The following is a 19,922-nucleotide window of genomic DNA, read 5'->3' as shown; positions in this document are numbered from 1 at the left end:
GAGATGGAGGGCAGCGCGCTGCGGCGGCTGGTGGGCCGCGACGAGGCGGGCTCCGGCTCCGGTCCCGGCCCCGGTCCCGGCCCCGGGCGGTGCCTGGTGCTCGACTGCCGCCCGTTCCTGGCGCACAGCGCCGGCCACATCCGCGGCGCCCTCAACGTGCGCTGCAACACGATCGTGCGGCGCCGGGCCAAGGGCGCCGTGAGCCTGGAGCAGATCCTGCCGGCCGAGGGCGAGGTGCGGGCGCGGCTCCGCGCGGGGCTCTACGCCGCCGTGGTCGTGTACGACGAGCGGAGCCCCCGCGCCGAGGCGCTGCGCGACGACAGCACCGTGGCGCTCGTGGTGCGCGCGCTGCGTCGCGACACGGCGCGCGCCGACATCCGCCTCCTCGCAGGTACCGCGCCGCGCCGCCGGGGGGCGCCCCGCGGAGGGGTGGGGGGGCAGGGGCCCCACTGCGGGAGGCGTGGAGGGGCGACCCCGTGGGCGCAGCTGTGGGGCTGGGGGACCACCCCATGGCCATGGTGGTCGGGGGTATAGAGGGGGTGACCCCCCCCCCCATGGCTACGGAGATGGGGGGCAGCCCCACGGACATGGCGGTGGGTGGTGCAGAGGAGGTGGGTCCCCTGGGCGCAGCTGTGGGCACGGGGGGCAGCCCCACGGCTGTGACCCCCGTGGGTATGGCCACAGGCTGAGGCATCTGGCCATGGGAACGTGGCTGCAGGCAGCCTTGGGGTCCTCTGCTTTGCACCGCTCTGCTTCAGGTGCTGCTGGGGATGGGGTCCAACCTCTCGCACCCCTTCCCTGCTCTTCCTTCTCCTGTTCCTCCTCTTCCCTCCGCTGTCCCGTCGGCAGCCAGGAGCCCATGGGGGTGGGTACTGCGGTTGTGGGGTGCACCCGGCAAGGCCAGCGATGGGGTCCCAGGCGGCTGGCAGCCCTCCCATCCCCCCTGTGCCGGGGTTGCTGGGATGAAACACGGTCGGAGCCGTCATGGACTTAAGCAAGGGCTGGGGTAGGCCCCATGGTCCCAGGGGTGGGGGTGGCATTTAGACCCCTGGCTGCGAGGGGGCCAAACCCAACACCACGACCTGGGCGAGGTGGAAGAGGGGAGATTTACCCTCCCTGACCCCCCATGTTGGTTTGGGTTCATCCCCAGCCTGATGGCGCAGAGCAGGTATTCGGTCCCATACGGAAAACCCAGCGTCATGCCAACATCCCCTTGCAGGAGGCAGAAGCCCCTGGGACGGATCTGTGTTGCTTTTGGTACCACAGYAGCAGTCGGGGCTTTTCCCCCTCTTCCTTAATGCTCTCGGCGTTGTCACGTATTAAACGAAATGCTGCGAACAGTGAGAGCGGCTGGTCCTGAGAATTGCCGTGGGATTACGGAGGGCAGGGGGATGCTCAGCTGGGGCTCCTGGAGGAGCTGCGCCTTGCTTTTTGTTTACAGGCGGCGAGTTAATTTATTCCTCRGTTTACTTACAGCGGGGGTGAGGCCGCACGTGCACAGAGCAGCAGATCCATTGACAGGCCGGATAGATGGAGGAGCTCGCGTTTTCGTTGCACTAGTTGCAGCAAACCCAGCAGGAGCCGTCGCAAGGATGCGATACGGCGCGCCGCTGAGGGCACGCCGGCGTAGCGAGGGCTCTTACAGGCCCAGCTGCAGCAGTAGGAACCTCTCGGGCACTTACCACTTGAGCTACTAAAATGATTCGGCTCGCTGTGATTTCACGAGAGCCTTGCTAACGCGGCTCTGCGCCTAGCCAAGCCTGGTCTTGGGTAGCTCGGAGGCAGAGACAGCGATAGGGAACAGCTGAAAAGGAATTGCCCRGTGCGAATCCTCGCCTGGCGGCCCTTCTGCAAAGGCAGCAGGTGCATGCTTGAATCCTGGGTGCTGGTGGAAGGATGGATGAGGTGGCTGAATGTGGTGGTGCTTCGCTGACCAGGCGTTAGGAGAGCTGGTGAGAAACACAGAGAAGAAACACCTCTGACATGTTGAAAGTGTCACTTGACTTTTCCACGGGGGAAACTCATGTCCCTGCATGCCTTCTCCCTGTCAGGATGGTGTGATGGCCACTGGAGTGGGATCTGGAGGATCCAAGGATTTTTAAGATTGGGCCTCCTGGAGAAAATGCCTAATGGGAACACTCGCTTTTGGGGGCTCCTCCAAACACGGCTGGCAGGACTGCAAAGGGGTGTAGAGCCCTGTAAATGCAGTTTCTGCAAACTGCCCTGCGCGTTTGGGTGGAGCGATGCAAATCGTTGCATATCCGTTTTCCTGCTTTTGGGACCAGCCTTTCCTTGTGGAGGTGGGAGAAACCACGACTCACTAAATAAAGGCTCTTGAGATGCTGGGATCCATCTCTAGCTGCCTAGGGATTCCTGGGCTGCTTTGCTGGATACGCTTGAGTCTGGCTGGGAGCTGATTCTCGCTTCTGCTGGTCCTTTGAGCATCCAGCCTCATTCCGGGCAGTCTCAGAGCTAAGGCCGGCTAATGAATTGGTGCCTTTGCTCCGAAAAGCCTGAATCTGCAGGCTTGGGTCCTGCAGTCGGGCGAGTCTGCAACAACCATCCTGGGAGGCAGGGCTCGGTCTGGCTAGATTCCCGCGGCCATAGTGAAAATACCTGATTTCTGTTAGTTTTAAGGCTCAAGGTCAGACCCTACAAGGACATGGGGGTTGCTGAGTTGATCTGAGTGAGGGCAGGAGATCTCCCCAGCGTTGCCTGCCGTTCGGAGGGTCCGAGGTCGCCTCTGCTCTCTCCCGGGCTCCTCGCCTCCCTGTCCGACTGGCGCCCGTGGCCCTGGGGAGGCAACGGATGCCTCCCGCGTCCAGAGAGCTGCTCTGCTGAGGGGTTAACCTCACCACGCCTGGCTGCTGCTGGGTCAAGCTGGGAAGCTAGGAGACCTCCCCGTGCCTTGCAGCAGGAGGGGGCAGCTGGGGAATTGGGGTATTGAACCGCTYGTGGCCTGGGAGCAGCTTTTCCTGTTGAAGCAGGGGGATGCTGGCAACGAATCCTTTCTCCATCATCCCAGAGGTTTCAGTCCCGCCTTGGGAAACCCACCTTGGTTTTGGTCTGGGGTTTGGGCTTGGTGGCCTGTAGCTGGCTAAACCCTGGGGTCAACCGAGAGCCCCGCAGAGCTGCGGTCCTTGGGGGTGGCCGGGCCCCAGGGGTCCCCCCCCTCCTTTCCAGGAGCCTGGCCGTTCRCCCCAGGGCAGGAGGCCGCTCTCCATCGCTGCAGCATCATCTAGTGGCGAAGGGCGCGCCGAGACGCGCCAGCTCGGGCCGCGCGGTTCCTGCGGCGCGGCGACCGCGGCCCCCCGGCTCACGCTGCGGGCCTCTCTCCTTGCAGGGGGCTACGAGCGCTTCTCCTCGGAGTACCCCGAATTCTGCGCCAAAACCAAGTCGCTGAGTGGCGGGTCGCCCCCCACCGGTGCCGAACCCCTGGATCCGGGCTGCAGTTCCTGCGGGACCCCGCTGCATGACCAGGTAGGTCCGCAAGCCCCAGCTCGGTGCTGGTGGAGCRTCGCCGCATCCCTGCCCCGGCCGAGACCCGCTCGCCTGTGTAGCCCCGGGCACTGCTGCCTCTCTGCCCTCAGGGGCTCGAAGAGGAGGCATCGGGAATGGGTTTAACGGCTCGGAAAAGGTGGCCTGTGCTGGCTTTCTAGGAACTGGGCCTTTCTGAGGACCCTGAGTTGGGTGTCGGGCTCCTGAGCTGCTTGGGGCCTCCAAAGCAACCTGGTTTTGCGTGTCCCGTGCTCACCTCGGCTCTTGCCTTAACAGGGTGGACCAGTGGAAATCCTTCCTTTCCTCTACCTCGGCAGCGCCTACCACGCCGCCCGGCGGGACATGCTGGACGCGCTGGGCATCACGGCGCTGCTGAACGTCTCCTCRGACTGCCCCAATCACTTCGAGGGGCACTACCAGTACAAGTGCATCCCCGTGGAGGATAACCACAAAGCCGACATCAGCTCCTGGTTCATGGAGGCAATCGAGTACATCGGTGAGTGCCCGCTCAAGAGAGGCTGCGTCGGGCCTTTCCTGCCCATCTGGGGGGAGAGGGTCCTGCCTAAGGAGCTGGCGCCACCAGCTCGGAGGGGCCTGGGGGCTCAGCGGACTCATTGCACTGGCGGGCGGTCGGCCATCGCCTCCGGTTTTGGCCGGGGGCTGCGTTTCGTCGGAAGGGTGCCGCGGGGCCGGTCTCACGTCTCGTCCCCCGTTGCCCTCCAGACTCGGTGAAGGAGTGCTGCGGCCGGGTCCTGGTGCACTGCCAGGCTGGCATCTCCCGTTCGGCCACCATCTGCCTGGCCTACCTGATGATGAAGAAGCGCGTGAAGCTGGAGGAGGCCTTCGAGTTCGTCAAGCAGCGCCGGAGCATCATCTCGCCCAACTTCAGCTTCATGGGGCAGCTGCTGCAGTTCGAGTCGCAGGTGTTGGCCACGTCGTGCGCGGCGGAGGCCGCCAGCCCCTCGGGGACACTGCGGGAACGGGGCAAGGCCACCTCCACCCCCACCTCCCAGTTTGTCTTCAGCTTCCCGGTCTCCGTGGGGGTCCACGCCGCCCCCAGCAGCCTCCCGTACCTGCACAGCCCCATCACCACGTCGCCCAGCTGTTAGCTCCGGGGCCGGGAGCAGCCGGGCAGACGGTGCCGGGGGCGGAGGGGGCGGGTGGGCACCGCGGTGAGCCCCGCGACGTTCAGCAATAGCGCCGGACACTGCCGTTCACCCTGGACTCCACGCGGGTCTTTTTCCTAGAGAAATTTCTTACCTCATCTTTGTTTCTTTGTTTTTTTCCTGTTTTTTTTGTTTGTTTTTAAACTTTATGGAAAAGTTGAGCAGGAAAGTTGTGAAAGCCACAAACCCTGACCCAGCCCAGGCTCTGGTTTGGRGGAGGAAACATAGAAGAACACTGGGTTTCCCCAAGTGCCTGGTCTAAAAATCTCTGTGCGTCCCTACTTGTTTTTAACTTTTAAAAAAAGAGGAAAAAAAAAAAATACCCACCACAACCCTTCTCTTCCCCACTTCTGCCTCCCGCCTCCGTCGGGGCTTRACCAGGGCGAGCGGGACGGGGGCCTCTCTCTCCCCCTCTGCCCCCGTGGCTGCTGTACATACGAATGGCTTTATTTTATTATTGTTTCATTTTTTTTTTTTTTTAAATCAACTTTTTATTTATTGCCGGGGGGGAGGGGGAAGGGAGGAAAAAAACCCCACAAACTGTTTGGAGAAAATAAAAATAAAACAGTTTTCAACAGTCGTGTTTGGAGCAGGTTTGTCCTCAGGCCGAGAGGGGGGGATGAAGGTCTCGTTCCCGGAGGAACCRTTTGTGCAAACACTCAGCTCTCACAGGGCAACTGTTAAAAATGTATATTTATTGAATTTTAAACTATTACAAGTATTGCGGATCAGACATTTAGCCAAGCAACATTTAGAGACCAAACTGGGTTGTTACAGAGACGTTGCCTAAAGTCCATGGTGTAGGTAGGCTGCGAACCTGCCCGTCATCTTCGAGGAGGAAATAAATAAACGATAGCCCAGCTCCGGGTAAGGGCAACCAGGAGAGGAGACATACGGGGCGAGTTATGAGGACAAGGTATACAAAAAAAAAGGAAAAAAGAAAAACGAAACCCGCCACCCCAGGTACGTCGCCGCGTGGGTTGGCAGAGAAAGCAACCAGAAATCGAGACGCGCAAGCGCACACGACGGCAGCACGGAAAAATCCCCCTTTCGGTTTCCAAAGCTGAAGCGAGCTCTGCAGATGTGAGGAAGAAACACTGCCAAAATTACCTTGTAATACATAAGGAGCCTAATCAAACTACATTAGCAATTAACTTAATGGAACCGACGCTAAAAATTGCCACCAACAGGTTCAGTAAGACAGAAACAGATATATCAAAACGCGGCGGCTAATGCAACCCGACAGGCGTACGCGCACGCGCGGCACGGGGAAGGCGCGTGGTTCCCCTCGTTCCCTGCCGGCTCCCGGAGTCGTTCGCCTTGCTCCGCTATTTTTAACCTGCCTACGGGGTCCCCCGTCCTGGAGGTTTCGCCCCTGCTGCTCCGGGAGGGCCGGGGAGCGCAATCCCGCCCGCACCGAACCCGCCGCCCGCCCCCATCGTCACCGGAAAGGTTCCCGAGCTGCCCGCTGCCCAGGGCTCGGACCGAATCCGTACGGCCCCAGCTCTTCCCCAGCGGAGCGGCAGCATGGCTTAAAATGCCGGAAACTTGCCTCAGAGGAGTCTCCTTTTGGGTTTCTGAGCTAGAGMGTATGGGTGCAAGCAACAAGGATAGGAGAAATCCCATTAAAAAAAATATATATATATTTTTTACACGCTTCCTGACCTTCTGACAACGATTAGCAATGACTCAAACTAATCTGCCTCATTTCTGGGTGGGACCTTCTTTCCCCCCCCCCCCTTCATCTTCTGAACAAAATCTGCTCCCGGGTAATTCTCGTTAGCAGTCCCGCGGGCAAATTCCAGGCATTGCATGTACCGTGAAGCAAGTCCGACTTCGCTACAGGATCCAGGGGACTCCGAGACGATCTGCCAGCGTTCACGACCTCCGGACAGCTTTAGGGGTGGCACAGCATCAGAACCCACCACAGATAGCTCCAGCAGACCACGCGGTGGCATGCCTCGCCAGCGTCCCGCAACGCTGCACGTATCCGTGGGAAGCRGGGGGCTCCTCCGCCCGTCGCTACCACCACCGGCAGGATCGGGGGGTTTCTAGACCTAAGGAAGTGCCCTTCTCCAGCCTTACGTACCCCGTACGCCTTCTCCRCCTCTGCTGCCCACCAAAGCCAGCACGGCAGGCCACCGCGGGGGACTTTCTTTTTGCTTCCGTGCAGAATTTCAGCAATCCGGGCTGCGTAAGGCGGTGGGATTTGATCACGCCACGTGCGAACGTTTGCAACGGAGAGAGGTCAGAGAAAACGCGGCRCTCATTCCTGGGGCTTCGGCGCAGCAGCGGCTGCAAAGCGCTGAAACCAGGACAGGATGTTTGCAACAGTCTCCACGGAGCTGGGATCAAAATAGATTGGCGGATAAAAATAAAGACGAGAAAGGAAGACGCACCTCRGCTAAGGTGCTGTGCTCTTTCTTCTGGTTTTAATGCTACCAGACGTTTTGCTGACGGCCTYGCATCGCTCTCCACCAGGCACCTAATCGGTCTCGCCGAAATGACGGCAGCGCCGGAGCGCYGGACCCTCCCTCCCTCGCCACGCGGTGAAGCCTCCTTCCGCTTCTGCCTGCCGAGGTCCTGCCGCAAACTGCCCGGACGTACTTGTGTCCTCCAGGAGCTGGGGGCTCCGGGAGAAATCCGGAGYGGCCACGAGGTCAATCGGCGCACACGGGACCGAGGAGCGGCAGCAGCGTCCGGCACGGGCTCGGGATGGGGATGTGTGCGTGTGTGTTTTTAGGTTTGTTCTTCGCTTCCGCAAGCTTCTCGGCTTGCGCGCCCACGCCAACCATTTCGCTCACCAAAGCGGCACAACTGTTTCACCACGTAAAACTACGTCTAATGGGGACGGCGAGAAACACCCGCTTTCACAGCTATCCGAAACGCTGGCGGAGAGAGGCACGTTCAACCCCCCTCCCCCCCCAAACACACACAGTTCTTAACTAAATTAAAAACCAACCCCAAACGTAAACGATGAATACAAAATGTCCAAGCCTCGCGGTGATCCTCGCGACCCTAACACTATTAAACAAGCAGCCAAGATACAAGCACCCAAATTTATCCATGAAATTCGACTGAAAGGACAACGAGGCTAGAGCCCGGCTTGGACTTTTGAAGCTACGTATTCAACCAGGGCACAAAACGAAGCGAGAATCTCACGTCCGGCGCCGGCTCAAGAGGAACAACCCCAAAGTTCAAGATCTGTCGGAGTATTGCTATTCCCAAGGTTTTCTTTAGAGACATTGCGGACAGATGATGTGCAGGTAAGCCAGTTTGCATCAAATGACTGATTTTACAGGCGGTGAAACTCCTCTCTGAGGATAACTTGTTTCGGCATCCGTGTCTTAATGCTAAAAACGAAAAGCTCCTCAGGTTGGTTTGTTTTGTCCAGACCTTCCGTCGGTTTTGTCCGAGCAAATCCCACTTGCAGGGACCGAATACTTTCACAAACTCCAAGCAGCACTGGTCTGCTGTTTCCTCGCTTTCGAGGGACAAAAACTGAATGCACGAATTGGACCGTCAGCTATTGAACACTGCTGGTTGCTACGAAAATGCACAATCTGCTCAAAGGAGCGTTTTTTTCCTCCAGTTGTTACGACAGCAAAGTACATCTCGTGGTATCGGCAGTTTAAAAGAAATCTTAACACAGCTTGATTTTCAACCTTCTTCTCTCGAGGTCGTAAAAACAATTCAAAAAGGAAAGCGATTTCTGCTCTTTGCATATCCTCTATAAGGGCGACTTCTGAAATTGTCTGACGCGGTGCTATGCAACACTTAAAAACAACTTTCTGCTCCCCAACAAAATAAACGCAGGGCCTTGCAGGGAAGGGGATGAAGGTGAATAAATCCTCGCTTTGTTCRCTGGTACACCTGCAAACAGATCCACTCCGGAACCGATTTTTTTTTTTTTCTTTTTTAAAGTTTGTTTCCATCAAAATGTAAAAGAGTTTTAAAAAGTTATTATTTTTTCAAACCACTTAAACTCTTCAGCTGTGTGTCATATGTGAAGACGTGGCACGAAGCCACTGCAACACGCTCTCCCTTACCAGTTTGAGGCCCATTTGCCGGCTCTCGCGTGACGGAGGAACGGGACCCAGGTACGCCCTGGCACGCACGGTCTTCCCATTTTTCACCAGCTTCCTTCCAGCTAAAGCACACGCCTCCGCAACCGGGAACGCTTCCCAAGCTGCATGTACCTACCCGGAGCCTCACCAAATGCTCATTTAGAGACGCCAGCAGAGGGCATTGACCTGCTTTATAAAGTTTTTCCAAGCACAAGAGCTGGTTTTACACTCGTGAACGCTTCCCGGGGCTTCCCCCAGAGAACTCACACGGACAACGCAGCGAACTGACACACGACTCGTTTCCGCTCCGAAGTTACGCCCTTAGCATCGCTCGCTCAGAGGTGTGCAAAAACCCCCTATGCTGAAGAACTGGACCTAGCCCCTTCTCAGATGAAATTCGTATTGCATTGTTAACGATTTTAGTCAACTCGACTTTGTGCAAAATATCTTTAAGAAGGTTCTGGCTCAACTTCAGAATACAAAAGGAGAATAAATAGTTGACTRGGATCTCTTGAAAACATAAAATGAATGGTGCATGCTGAAAAGAAAACGATGGGTATAATGCAATTTATCTGCAAATAAAATAACYGGACAGTAGTGTCTGAAATTTTAACGCGCGAGATGGCATTGATAAAGATTTGTGTTTGCACAATAACGTTCCCAAAGTCTAGATCAAAGCAATGTTGTTCTATACACGGTAACCGCAGAGTAAGAGCCTGAGATATGTTATTAAAAGGCAGTCCCTTGTAAACTTTCCTCGAAAGGAACAGTAGCTGTTGAGTATGCAAGAGTTACTCATATAGTATTCATCAAGGGAGCAATGCTTTATAAAAGACATACAGCTTATTTCCAGGTTTTTAGGAATTTTATAGGATACTGATTTTCTGAAACACACATCCATCCAGTCCAAGATTGAAGTCACATCCCTCTTCGCGGCCCTGTAGTTACTAGGTCTTTTGCTCTGCTGCTGTTGCTGTCTGTGAGGGAGCTTCTGGTTTCACAATCTGGTACGTAATGAGATATTCTGGGTATGCCTGAAAGTAAGTCAAGAAAAAAAAAAACAAAAGCACAAAAAACCATTGCTGTATGCACGGGTACGCTAGGCAAGTTCACATTTTTGGATTTCGTTACACAGTGACCAGGATGGACAGCGCAAAGATGCGGCACCCTGCGTTCACGGGGTGCAAAAGAAAAAGCAGATTTCCAACCCAGCTGGCGCTTGGTGCTGAAAACAGCGGGCTCTGCTTGACGCAGTTAATACAGAGGGGTTGAAGTTTCCACACATTCAAAAAACAAATCTAGTCTAGAAATCTCAGTGGAAAGGCGTTTCTTCCATGCAGGCACTGTCAGAAGGGATGTGCGAAAGGAACTCGCAACTGCGGTTACTCTCCTTGCTAGCTAATCCTGCGCATCGGTTAGTACCCCTGAGTTATCCAAAGATCTCAGAGCACCGATGCAGTCCGCAGCCCTAAATGCTCACCGACTTGCCAAGTGACCTGCAAATGCCTCCAGAGGGGAGGTTCCCACCGGATACAAAGAATATATCTGTTGCTCTGAGGATAGTCAAGCAAAGGAACAAGTTGCCAAGAGAGGCTGTGAAACCCCATGCAGGTCTTCAAGACCTGCCTGGCCAAAGCGCTCAGCAATCTAGTCCCAATTCAGTGTGAAGAGGAGGTTGTCCTAGGTGAGCTCCCCAGGCTGCTTTGAACCCGAATTTATTTGATGATCTTGAAGCCATCCAGACTACCGAACAAACCACTTTTCCAGAGCAAGGGTCTTGGCCGAGTTACTCAGGTTACAAAGCAGCTCCGGAATACGGCTGTGCTACTTCAGCTGACATTTAAGGCTACTCTCCAGCAGAGAGGGCCATTGCTACCGCCTCAGATCTACAGGGAAAACGGCCAGAATTCGCCTCATCTGCCACAAGAGCTTCACAAGTGCCGGTGCTCTTGTTACTGCGGTAATGCCAGTAAAATGCAATGGGAGAATCGGTGCCTCCTGGGGGAGACGGCACCTCTTAAAAGGCTCTAGTCCTGCTCAGGAGGAGGACATAGGCAATTCTGCATGCTGCGTATCGGTGGAGAGGAGCAGCATTTGCTGGCTTGATACAGTTCCCTGTCCTTTTTTTGCATTTAAAGGGAAAAAAAAAAAGAGCAATCCAATTAGCACAGCGCACCAGGCATGGCAACCAGTCGCATCCCCTCTCCACCACCAAGCTGTGCCCTTCCCTAATCCCRGGTCTCGCTAACCCACCTACCTGCTCTCCTCTGTAGATAACGTACTCGGCATATGCAAGTCCGTTCACGCTCGGCCTGCCGATGACAGAGTGGTGCCCCGGAGGCGCATGAGCCATTTTCATTGTACTGAACTGCAGAAAGGATTTTCCAAGGGTCACTCTGCAGAAAAGCATTTGTCTGAAAGGAAAACAAGCAAGCATCGCGTTAAAGTATCTCACCAGGAGTCGTATGCTTCCAGAATGATTTCAGGCTTTTGAGCCGATTTCGTTGCAATTTATTTCTCTAGGCTTTTTGAAGAGACACTTTTAGAAACCAGTTCTAAGGCTGTTTTAAACACTTCATAAAAATTCTCTCTCTTGACGTGCAGAAAGGAAAATATGCACTTTGCTTAGCCCTTACGTGGAGGTCTGCGCTAGCTCATTTTATAGGGAGTTGCTCTAAGAAGGTGAAGAAAATCTCTTTATGTTCCAACCAGCAGGATGAGGACAAGTGTCAAAGTGCAAAAAGCACATCGATCTAGTCCAGTGCAAAACAAAGCTGTAACTAAGTCCTGTTCACCAGCTCCAGAACTGTCTGAGCTGCAGCCCAACGCTGTGCTGATCTCCATCTTGCACCACAATTTTGTACCGAGAGAGCCTGGAGTTTAACTGCCATTAACCTCTGACTTAGTTTTCAAACTCGCCATTTCAAGCCTCTTTCCTGAGCCATAATTCTCGTTGATTTATACTCACCGTATGCTTAGCATCTAGCTGTAACTTCTGACCTTCCTGTGGGACTTGCTGTGTTTATATCCCTTTCTGTTCAGCCTAGACAAACCGTGAAAACTGCATTTCTCCTGCCATGGCCAAGCTCGAGCGGCTAGCCTTTCCCTGCAGTTCACCCTGTGCCAGGGTCACAAAAAACCAGGACGGGGGGAATTACCTACGGGGAATTCTGCTGGACACATACCTGTGGCAGATGTAACAGGACCTGTCTTTGTGCGTGGGACAGCCTGTCCCTCCCCCTATCCCGTACACGTATTGGTTGCTTTTCGAGGAGTTCTCGGCAAAGTAAATTCCAGCTCCAAACATTCCTCCAATGTACGCGTGTCTCTCATCGAACCCCTTGTGAATGATGGCATTAATAAAAGGAGAGCCTAGAACGGGACGAGACAAGAGGATGCGTTGCCACGCAAACTTGTTAAGCTCCCTAGTAAAGCAGGAGCCTATGTCAAGGGGAGCTTGTCTGCCTTAAATAGACCATTAAATACCAGAAAGCATGCTCAATTGGCTGGAAGGAGGCGATACCTGGCAGGATGCAGCGATGTGGGGGATTTGTCGTTATATACCAAGAGCCCACGTATGACTCATATTTCTTACTCATTTCACAGGTCTCATTAAATGGCTTTTCCCCCACTCGCATTTCAGCGCGATGCGGCTCGTCAATGCACACCACCTCCAGCAGTCAGGGCTGGTTGAGATGGGGCACGGTAACAGGACAAACACCCTCCCCAAACCAATTTCCTGCACAAAATCACCGAAGGATCTGGGCCACAAGGACCCTCAGGCAGCTGTCACTCACAGGAGTTTCTGGACACGTCTAGAGAAGGTCTCGTTGAAACTCGTGGTTGGCTTTGACTCCTTTCCCTGAYGGCTGCCTGAGGTGCCGGGGAATACTGTCTCTACTGTGTGCTGCTCCCCTCCTTTTAGATGATACCCTGTCTTTCTCACCGCAGCGTAACACCTCCCAGCAGCCACGAGCAGCACTGCTGAAAACGGCTGAGATACGGCTTTGCAGATAAACAACTTTTTTTTTTTTTAATGTTTTGTATCTAGTGCAGCTTTTTGGACTGCAGTAGCCACAGAGACCACCTGCACCCTGCGCCCGCCCACGGTTCTAGTGTAGAAATGCAGTCACAGCACAGGATGATGAACCCAGCGACATTAACACTGTCTGCGGGTTTCTTTTTCTTGTTTTAAAATACCAGAACGCACAAGCAGAGATCACCTCCTCACCATGAAACAACATGCGCTCGTTGTGATGATTATGATTCTCCTCCGAAACCTCCTTCTGTCTGTGGCAGAATCTCTCCCGCAGCTTCTTGTTCACGACCTTCTGAATCTGCAGGGGTACAGCAGGCCCAAGCACACAGTTTAGTTGAAATGAAATACAGCTTCCCAGAGCTTGCAGAAATCCTTAGAGGGAAGCCGACAGTAAGGCACGTGAATGGTTTAAAAAAATAAAAATAAAAATAAATAAATAAAAATTCATGGCAGTTCTACATCTAAGGCTGAGCCTTACAACCACCAGGTCAGCAGTACGACACTTCGAGACGTTTAAAACTGTTGTGAGTTGCAGCCTAAGTTTTTGGGTTTAAGCAAAACTTTCACACTGCTCCCCGTGGAGCTGGTAAAACCCCTGAGAACTACAAGCTGTCCAAAGCTCCTTCCCTCTGTTCTCAGAAAGAATATACCCTGTTTTCCAACATGCCAGGGCTTGAAAGCAGGTATTTTTCTTTGCAATGGCAAAGGAGGAGGTGTAGAGATCCAAAGTAGTGTAGGGAAGGTAGAAACTTTTAATAAAAGGTCATGCTCCCCTGCCCCTGGCAAATTCCCTTCAAAAAGAAAAGACCGCACCGAGAAAAGATCTGTGCTGCAAAGTCAAACGCATCAAACTACAGATGAATGAAATTACAACGGGTTGTGAAACACCAGTTCGGCTCTCCTGCCCCTCCGCCTTCAGTTTGGTTCCCCCCGACGCCCTTCGCAGCACAGCCGGCCCCTTCTCCCTCCCTGCCTCCCTCCCTCCACGCGCAGAGCCCACGAGCGGTCTAACTTCAGCGTTCAAGGCTTGCTTCAGCTCTGCACCTGAACACGACCTCGACGCACAACTTCAGATACGAAAGGCCGGTCCTTCAAGCCAACCCTGCCCGCTTGCCTAAACACTGAATTCTCTTCCTGCAGGGAATCGGGAAGCTTTGAAACTTACCCTGATGACATTGTACCTGTTGAAGATGCCACCAGCATTCCCACCGTCCCGGTGCTCCCGGATTGTACTTTGCATCTAGGCAGAAGAACAAAACCGAAGGTTCAGCGCACAAAGCTTGCTAGCAAGGCCAAGCGTTCACGCGAGATCTCAATATTTCACTGGCAGCAATAGACAGCCTTGGTCGAAAACGAACTAAAAGGYGTCAGAAAAGAGGCTTCAGTTGTAAACTGAGCGACACACACATTTCTTTGGGCACCCAACGCAGTATGCAGTTCCACAACGTTGGCTGAGAAGGTGGTTGRTGCAATATCACTATTAAATTACCCAATCTTTCAATAAAAACCTACATAGGAAAAAGGAGAATATTGAAACTGGTCAAAATTACACACAAACTGGAAAAACCGCTTTAAATGAGGAAAAAAACATCTATCTTTTAAAAAGTTATGAGTATGCACAAAGATCATTTCGAAGTAATAACCAACGTGTTTCTAATGGGTACAGGTCTGCATTTATCAGTGACAGGAAGATGCTTGCACTGTAAAATTTTCCTATGTCATTAGCAGCTCCCGAAAGTTTCAACAGCTTCGCTGGGTCTTTTCAAGGGATCTTTAGAGCTACAGCAACATTATTTAGCAACAGCGCCAATAAACATCCCAATTTACTTGGGCAGAAAGGTGATCCTCTCTGTCAGGTAAGTTTACATGAAAATTCTGCACAAACTCTTTGATTTACAGAGTTACTAATAAAAAATATCCCAGGCTACATTGGCAGCAGTTCTGAGTATCTAGGCTTTAAAAAACCCCAAGCACTTTTGTACCACAATGGAGGAATAACACTATACATAAATAGTGAATGAGCAGGAAAATGGAGTTTCTTCCAAGCACAACGCTTCAGAAAGTCTCATTTTTGTTTTGATTTTTCTTTCGAAATTATATCTGCTTGCAATTTAGTTAAATAAAAGAGCATGTGTGCGTGGGAGGTAAAATTACAGTCAACTCTCAAATTATACAAGAGCTGTTTATCTGGGTTATAGATTAACTCAGCCACTGAGACGAGAGAAAACAAGCTGGTTCGCATGCAGAAAGAGCCTGAGAACAGAGGCGCTCAGAAAATGCCTCCGCACCTGCGAGGCCTTGATCCCTCTCTCTGTCCTCGCTCAGGGCTTTGCTTCTCACAGCTTTGCCTATCTCTGGCAAGCTGCGGAAACCTCGGTTACGAGAGGACATCCAAAACACAGCATCGACCCAGCTAAACTGGGACGGCGCTAAGCGAGCAACCGGACCGCGTACTAAAAAGGGGCAGGAGACAGCAAAAGAGTTTTCCGTCATCGTTCCATATTAAAAAAAAAAGAGGCCTAAATTCCACGCCAGATCTACACAATTCACAGGCCAAAGCATGTTTTATCACTTTTGACGCATGCTGTGCGCTTTAGCTCTGCAGGGTTAAGTGAAGAGCTCCCTTACCTTTACATTCAGCATTAAAAAAAAAGAAAAAAAGGCTTTTTTGTTTGTTTGTAACTTGGTGGCACTTCCGATATGTAAGAAACGGCGCATAATAAAGGCCAGATGGGTGCCAAAGGGGGCGGTATTTAAAAACGCTGCCCCTGGAGCACTGAAAGAAAGATATTTGCAGTACCTCCTCTTCGACGGATTGATACTCCTTATCATCGGGAGCAAGATCAAGGAGAATGGTCCCCTGACTCACGCAGTGGAAAGTCAAATAAGGATTCGTGCCTGCAAGAAGAATGAATTAAAGGAGTGAAAAGAAGAAAAAAAAAAACCAACAAGAGAAAACAATACCAGCTCTATTTTTATCCAGCATCACCATTTTTCTTCTTAAATAACCCCAGTACAGCAGGAAATGCAAAATAAACACAAGCCAGAAGCACAATCTCAACCAGATAAAGTGCTTTCGTTAGCAGCAGGGGCCTTAAAAGGCAGGCAGGCAAATGCACCCACCAAGACCCAGCCTCGACTGTTTGAGGCTTGCCAACAAGCACATTTGCCAAACATCCAGGCTCTTTCAAGTCCTGGTGGTAAAGCCAGTATTTACGGAAGGCAACTGCTGGGAGCTCGTTATAAGCTGCACTTAGATTAATGGCTAAAATGTCATATTTACCTTGCTGTCCTCCTAGAAGCCTCTCCACACCTTTTATTAACTTGTGACGGTGTCCGTAAGCATTAATTCCAATTTCTTTAAGCTCCTCGTGCCCCATGTCTGCCAACACATCCAGGGTTATCTGGAGAGGTGAAAGACCCCAAGAATCAGCTGCCGAGCCCTGCCCGATTCCCCAGGCTAAAGACCTATCGTTTCAGAAAACGGAAAGAAGCGTATCTATACCGCAACCATGTTCACGTAGCTCGTGTTTTATGGTGCTCCTAACTGCTGCCACCTCCTGGCAAGCCTGTCCCCATCACAGGACCATACCCGGCTGCTACAGACCCAAGTTGTGCCAAACTTTTACTTCTCTTGCAACAACTAGCAAGAGCGGATTCTCGCAGGAGGCTGTTAAAAGCATTGCTGCTTACGTGGAAGGAGGATGCAAAGAAAATTGAGCCGAACCAATTCCTGGGAATAGTTCTGAACCAYTCCAGGTTTCACAGTGCTGCGTAATTCAGAAGTTTCACTACACTGATAGAAATGAATATTCATCCGCTTACTGATAAATTTTGATTGTGTTTCACATCAGTATCACCATGGCATGTGCTATTACTCTGCGTATATATCCACATGTCTGCATGCATGTATATCAAACCAGTGAGTCAGCCATGTTAAATCAAGCTCAGCTATTCCATTATTTTTGGAAATAATTACCACTGTGAGCACAGACATGAGCAGTCATTTGCTTGTAACATACTAAGATTTTTACAATCACCTGACAAGGTCTTAAAATTTAAGGTCGCAGAGATTATTGGTGAAAGCAGGGAGGTAATAAAACACACCGTCAAATGAAAAAAAATTTTTTTTTTGAAGAGCAGGAAATAAAGGCTAGGTGAAATGCACATTTTTATTACTGTAAAGCAATTGCATGCCAAGGTGATTTTTTTTAGACCTGTAAGAAACAGAAAGATTTCATCTGAAGGAGAAAATTGTACAAAACCTACTTACAAATTTACACAGTAAACTGGAATTGGAAGCTCAGCAAATAATAAGAAACTGTACAACTTGATTCAAAAGACGCCGGATTGTTAGCACAACTGGCCTTGCAGATAGCACCAGAGTCCACTGTGGACAAATGAGTATCATTAATCTAAAAGAAAGCAACTCAAGCAGGGAATTCATAGCTACCCGGAACACCTGGCATATTGAACAAAAATCACCCCTACTGAGATTGCTATGGAAAAGCCACTGAAGACATCCATCATGTGCGGAGGAACATTAACAAACAGAAACCAAACCTAATACTATAAAGTACCGGCACAGACCCAGCATGAATATAAGGCTAGAGCCAAGGTGAAAACGTGCACATGAAAGGACTGCAGTGCCTGGAAAAGCAGCTTAAGACAAGATGGTAATTGTAAGGGAGAAGAGCTTATTTCCTCAAGAAGGACAAACGTGCAAGAAGAGCTAAGAAAGTTTCAAAATGAAAGATTAGTGAAGCTGATTTGCTTCTTTAAATCTTATTAGCAAGGGAAGATTTTAAAAACAGGTTAGGAGTTAAGGAAGTGGAACAAAAATAGCATTGCAAAAGGAAGGTCTGAAAACAAGGAAACAGGAACGTGAGCAGAATATAGGTTGATCTGGAGTTAAAAGAAGCAATTCAAAATTAAAGAAAAGAGCCTGCACTTTGTATATAAGAAAGAAAAAAAGATTATACAGTATGCTAACCTTCGGACATACCTCTGTTATGTTACCATTTAGAATAGTTGGAGCTTTTTCTTTAAGTAACACATTAGATTTAAAACATTTGTTTCCTGACTCATCATAAGAGATTAGGAGCAGAGGCCAGGGAATACATTTAAAACCTTTCAGCTCTGCAAATCCAGTTAATGCTATAGCCTTACCTCTATTAAGAACTACGTCTCTGCATTGTCTACTGTGACTACATCCTGGTAAACTAAATTTTTACTTCAGCTTGTGTGTGAAACTGGAGCGTTTTCTAGATCTAAGTGTCATGTGCAGCACTACAAGTGGCAAAAGGCTTGTTGGGATATGACGACTGCCATCATGTTCAAAATTCACAAGGTCCAATGTAACTCTCAGATCATGAGTCAAACTGGCAGGACTGGCAGCCACTGTTTTTTTTTTTTTTTTTTTTTTTTTTTTAAGAAAGTGAAAAACACTGGACATCTGAATCAAGCAGCCGTAGAGTCTTTCACGGGTTTCTTTCAGAATACAATGTCACCGTAAAGTATTTGGTGATTCATTTGTAGTTTCTCTGGCTATATTTGTTTCTCCATAGATGTGAAGTTTTTTTTCCTCACCCTTCTTAAATGAGGGAATTAAAATATCACCCAGATTTGTTAGTTTAGTCTGTCTTTAAAACACAGAACAGGTAATGAGTGTACCAGGGATGAGGCTTGCCACCTACCTGTTCTGTTTCAAAGATGTCCCGGAGGTGTTCAAGACCTAGGCTTTTCAGGAACTGCGTAATGTTCATGTCAAGACCAGCAACTATAATAAGAGAAACAAGTCATTATATCCCACACACATCTATTTTCAATAAAATAAAATAAAATGAAGCAATACCACTTATTTTCTCAAAACTCCAAACCCTGATTCTTTGTATAATCAGTTCATCTATATTTATACGAAACAATCCACTTCTACTGTGCGAAAGCTCAGGGCAAAACTCAATGTTCCCTCCTCAAAACCAACTATTAAAAAGCACAAATGATCTGCAGCAAACACAGGCTCAAATTACGATGAGAAGGAATGGAAGAGTGGGTGGATTTTTGCTATGCAATCACCCAGACGCTGACACGGAGCATGCATTCCAAATACCAATCAAAGGATTTAAAAGCTTTAGCCCAAATCCCCCAGTCCTCACAATCATAATTCCTTCATCAAAATAATTCTCATCGGATTTTCTGTATAAAATCAACAGCGAGCATCTGGGCACCCAATCAGATCTGCCTTTGGACTCGGCTCTAATCGCCGACGGCAGGCGCAGCTGAACAGCCAAAGCAGCTCCAGGCAGAGCGTATCAAAACAGAGCAAGCGTCAAGCACTTTGCAACGCAGATAACAGCTCAAGCTGCACCGTATTTTCGGCTAGTCGGAAAGGCTTTTCAGATAAAGCAAGGCCTGCTGTGACACTAAGCTACCGTATTCCCRGCCAGCTAAACTTATCCAGCAGCAAACGCACCTTCTCCTTCCTTCCTTTCGGTTCCTGCTGCTCCATCGCCAGCATTGGACGCCCCTCCTACGGCCAGTTCTGCCAGAGGCCCAGTGAGGTTATCTATACTGCTGGCGGCGGAGAGGCAGGACGGTGTAGACGCTGGTGAGATGAGGGAGGCACTAACGACAGTAGCCTGAGGCTTAAAGCACGTAGGCAAGGCTTCCGGAGGCATCGCATCGATCAGCAAAGCTCGGATATCGTCGGCCTGAAAAACAGAATGAACGTCCAACATGAGGCCCTGTCATCACAAGTCACCGATCTCCGTAAAGAATTTTCTTGGAATTTTTTTGAATTGATCACTCTACTTCCCATTAAAAAGAAAAACTTTCATAACCCCGTCACGGGAATTCACTGTTGGAAGAACATTTTGATTCACTGCTCAGACATATCMACAAAAGTTATTCTGAAACAACTTTCCAAGACTTGGGTTCTCCATTTTTAAAGCTATGGTTCGTCTCATTTCCTTTCTGAGGGAATGACTTCATAGGTGTTAAAGCTAGGAAGAGCAGAGCAGAAACTTCATCTGAAATTCTTTGGAAACTGGGCCAGGCAATTCCACCTCTGTCAGGCTCAGCTTCTGGTTGAACATTTTGCTCTGGGTCAAGGTTTCAACAAAAAGACTCCACCACTCCCTTTGCTATGAAGGC

The 19,922-nt window shown here is 50.7% G+C and overlaps 2 protein-coding genes across 4 annotated transcripts in view; one reads left to right on the top strand and one right to left on the bottom strand.

Annotated features, from left to right (window-relative positions):
* Positions 1 to 3: 3 nt before the first annotated feature.
* DUSP4 (dual specificity phosphatase 4) lies at positions 4 to 5,123 on the top strand. Its single transcript, XM_026082113.1, has 4 exons — positions 4 to 391; positions 3,344 to 3,480; positions 3,775 to 3,994; positions 4,222 to 5,123. Exons 1-4 carry the CDS (start codon positions 4 to 6, stop codon positions 4,605 to 4,607), a joined length of 1,131 nt encoding a protein of 376 aa, XP_025937898.1. The 3' UTR covers positions 4,608 to 5,123.
* Positions 5,124 to 6,127: 1,004 nt separating this feature from the next.
* The window catches only part of TNKS (tankyrase), a 135,545-nt gene continuing 121,750 nt past the window's right edge, over positions 6,128 to 19,922 (bottom strand). Inside the window, exons 17-25 of one of the 3 annotated variants that reach the window (XM_026082107.1) lie at positions 19,243 to 19,480; positions 18,467 to 18,549; positions 16,054 to 16,174; positions 15,571 to 15,668; positions 13,936 to 14,010; positions 12,963 to 13,068; positions 11,917 to 12,103; positions 10,989 to 11,145; positions 6,128 to 9,765 (exon numbers count right to left, since the gene is read on the bottom strand). In XM_026082107.1, coding sequence (XP_025937892.1) covers positions 9,679 to 9,765; positions 10,989 to 11,145; positions 11,917 to 12,103; positions 12,963 to 13,068; positions 13,936 to 14,010; positions 15,571 to 15,668; positions 16,054 to 16,174; positions 18,467 to 18,549; positions 19,243 to 19,480 — 1,152 coding nt within the window. In that variant the 3' untranslated portion in view covers positions 6,128 to 9,678. Of the gene's footprint in view, positions 9,766 to 10,988; positions 11,146 to 11,916; positions 12,104 to 12,962; positions 13,143 to 13,935; positions 14,011 to 15,570; positions 15,669 to 16,053; positions 16,175 to 18,466; positions 18,550 to 19,242; positions 19,481 to 19,922 lie in introns of those variants that run through there. The other 2 variants (XM_026082109.1, XM_026082108.1) reach the window with 2 other exon arrangements.

Source organism: Apteryx rowi, unplaced genomic scaffold (genome assembly GCF_003343035.1).
Source record: "Apteryx rowi isolate R43461 unplaced genomic scaffold, aptRow1 scaffold_567, whole genome shotgun sequence".
Taxonomy (NCBI): domain Eukaryota; kingdom Metazoa; phylum Chordata; class Aves; order Apterygiformes; family Apterygidae; genus Apteryx; species Apteryx rowi.
The sequence above is the reverse complement of the archived record's forward strand: the minus strand, read 5'-3'. Positions and strand labels throughout refer to the sequence as shown.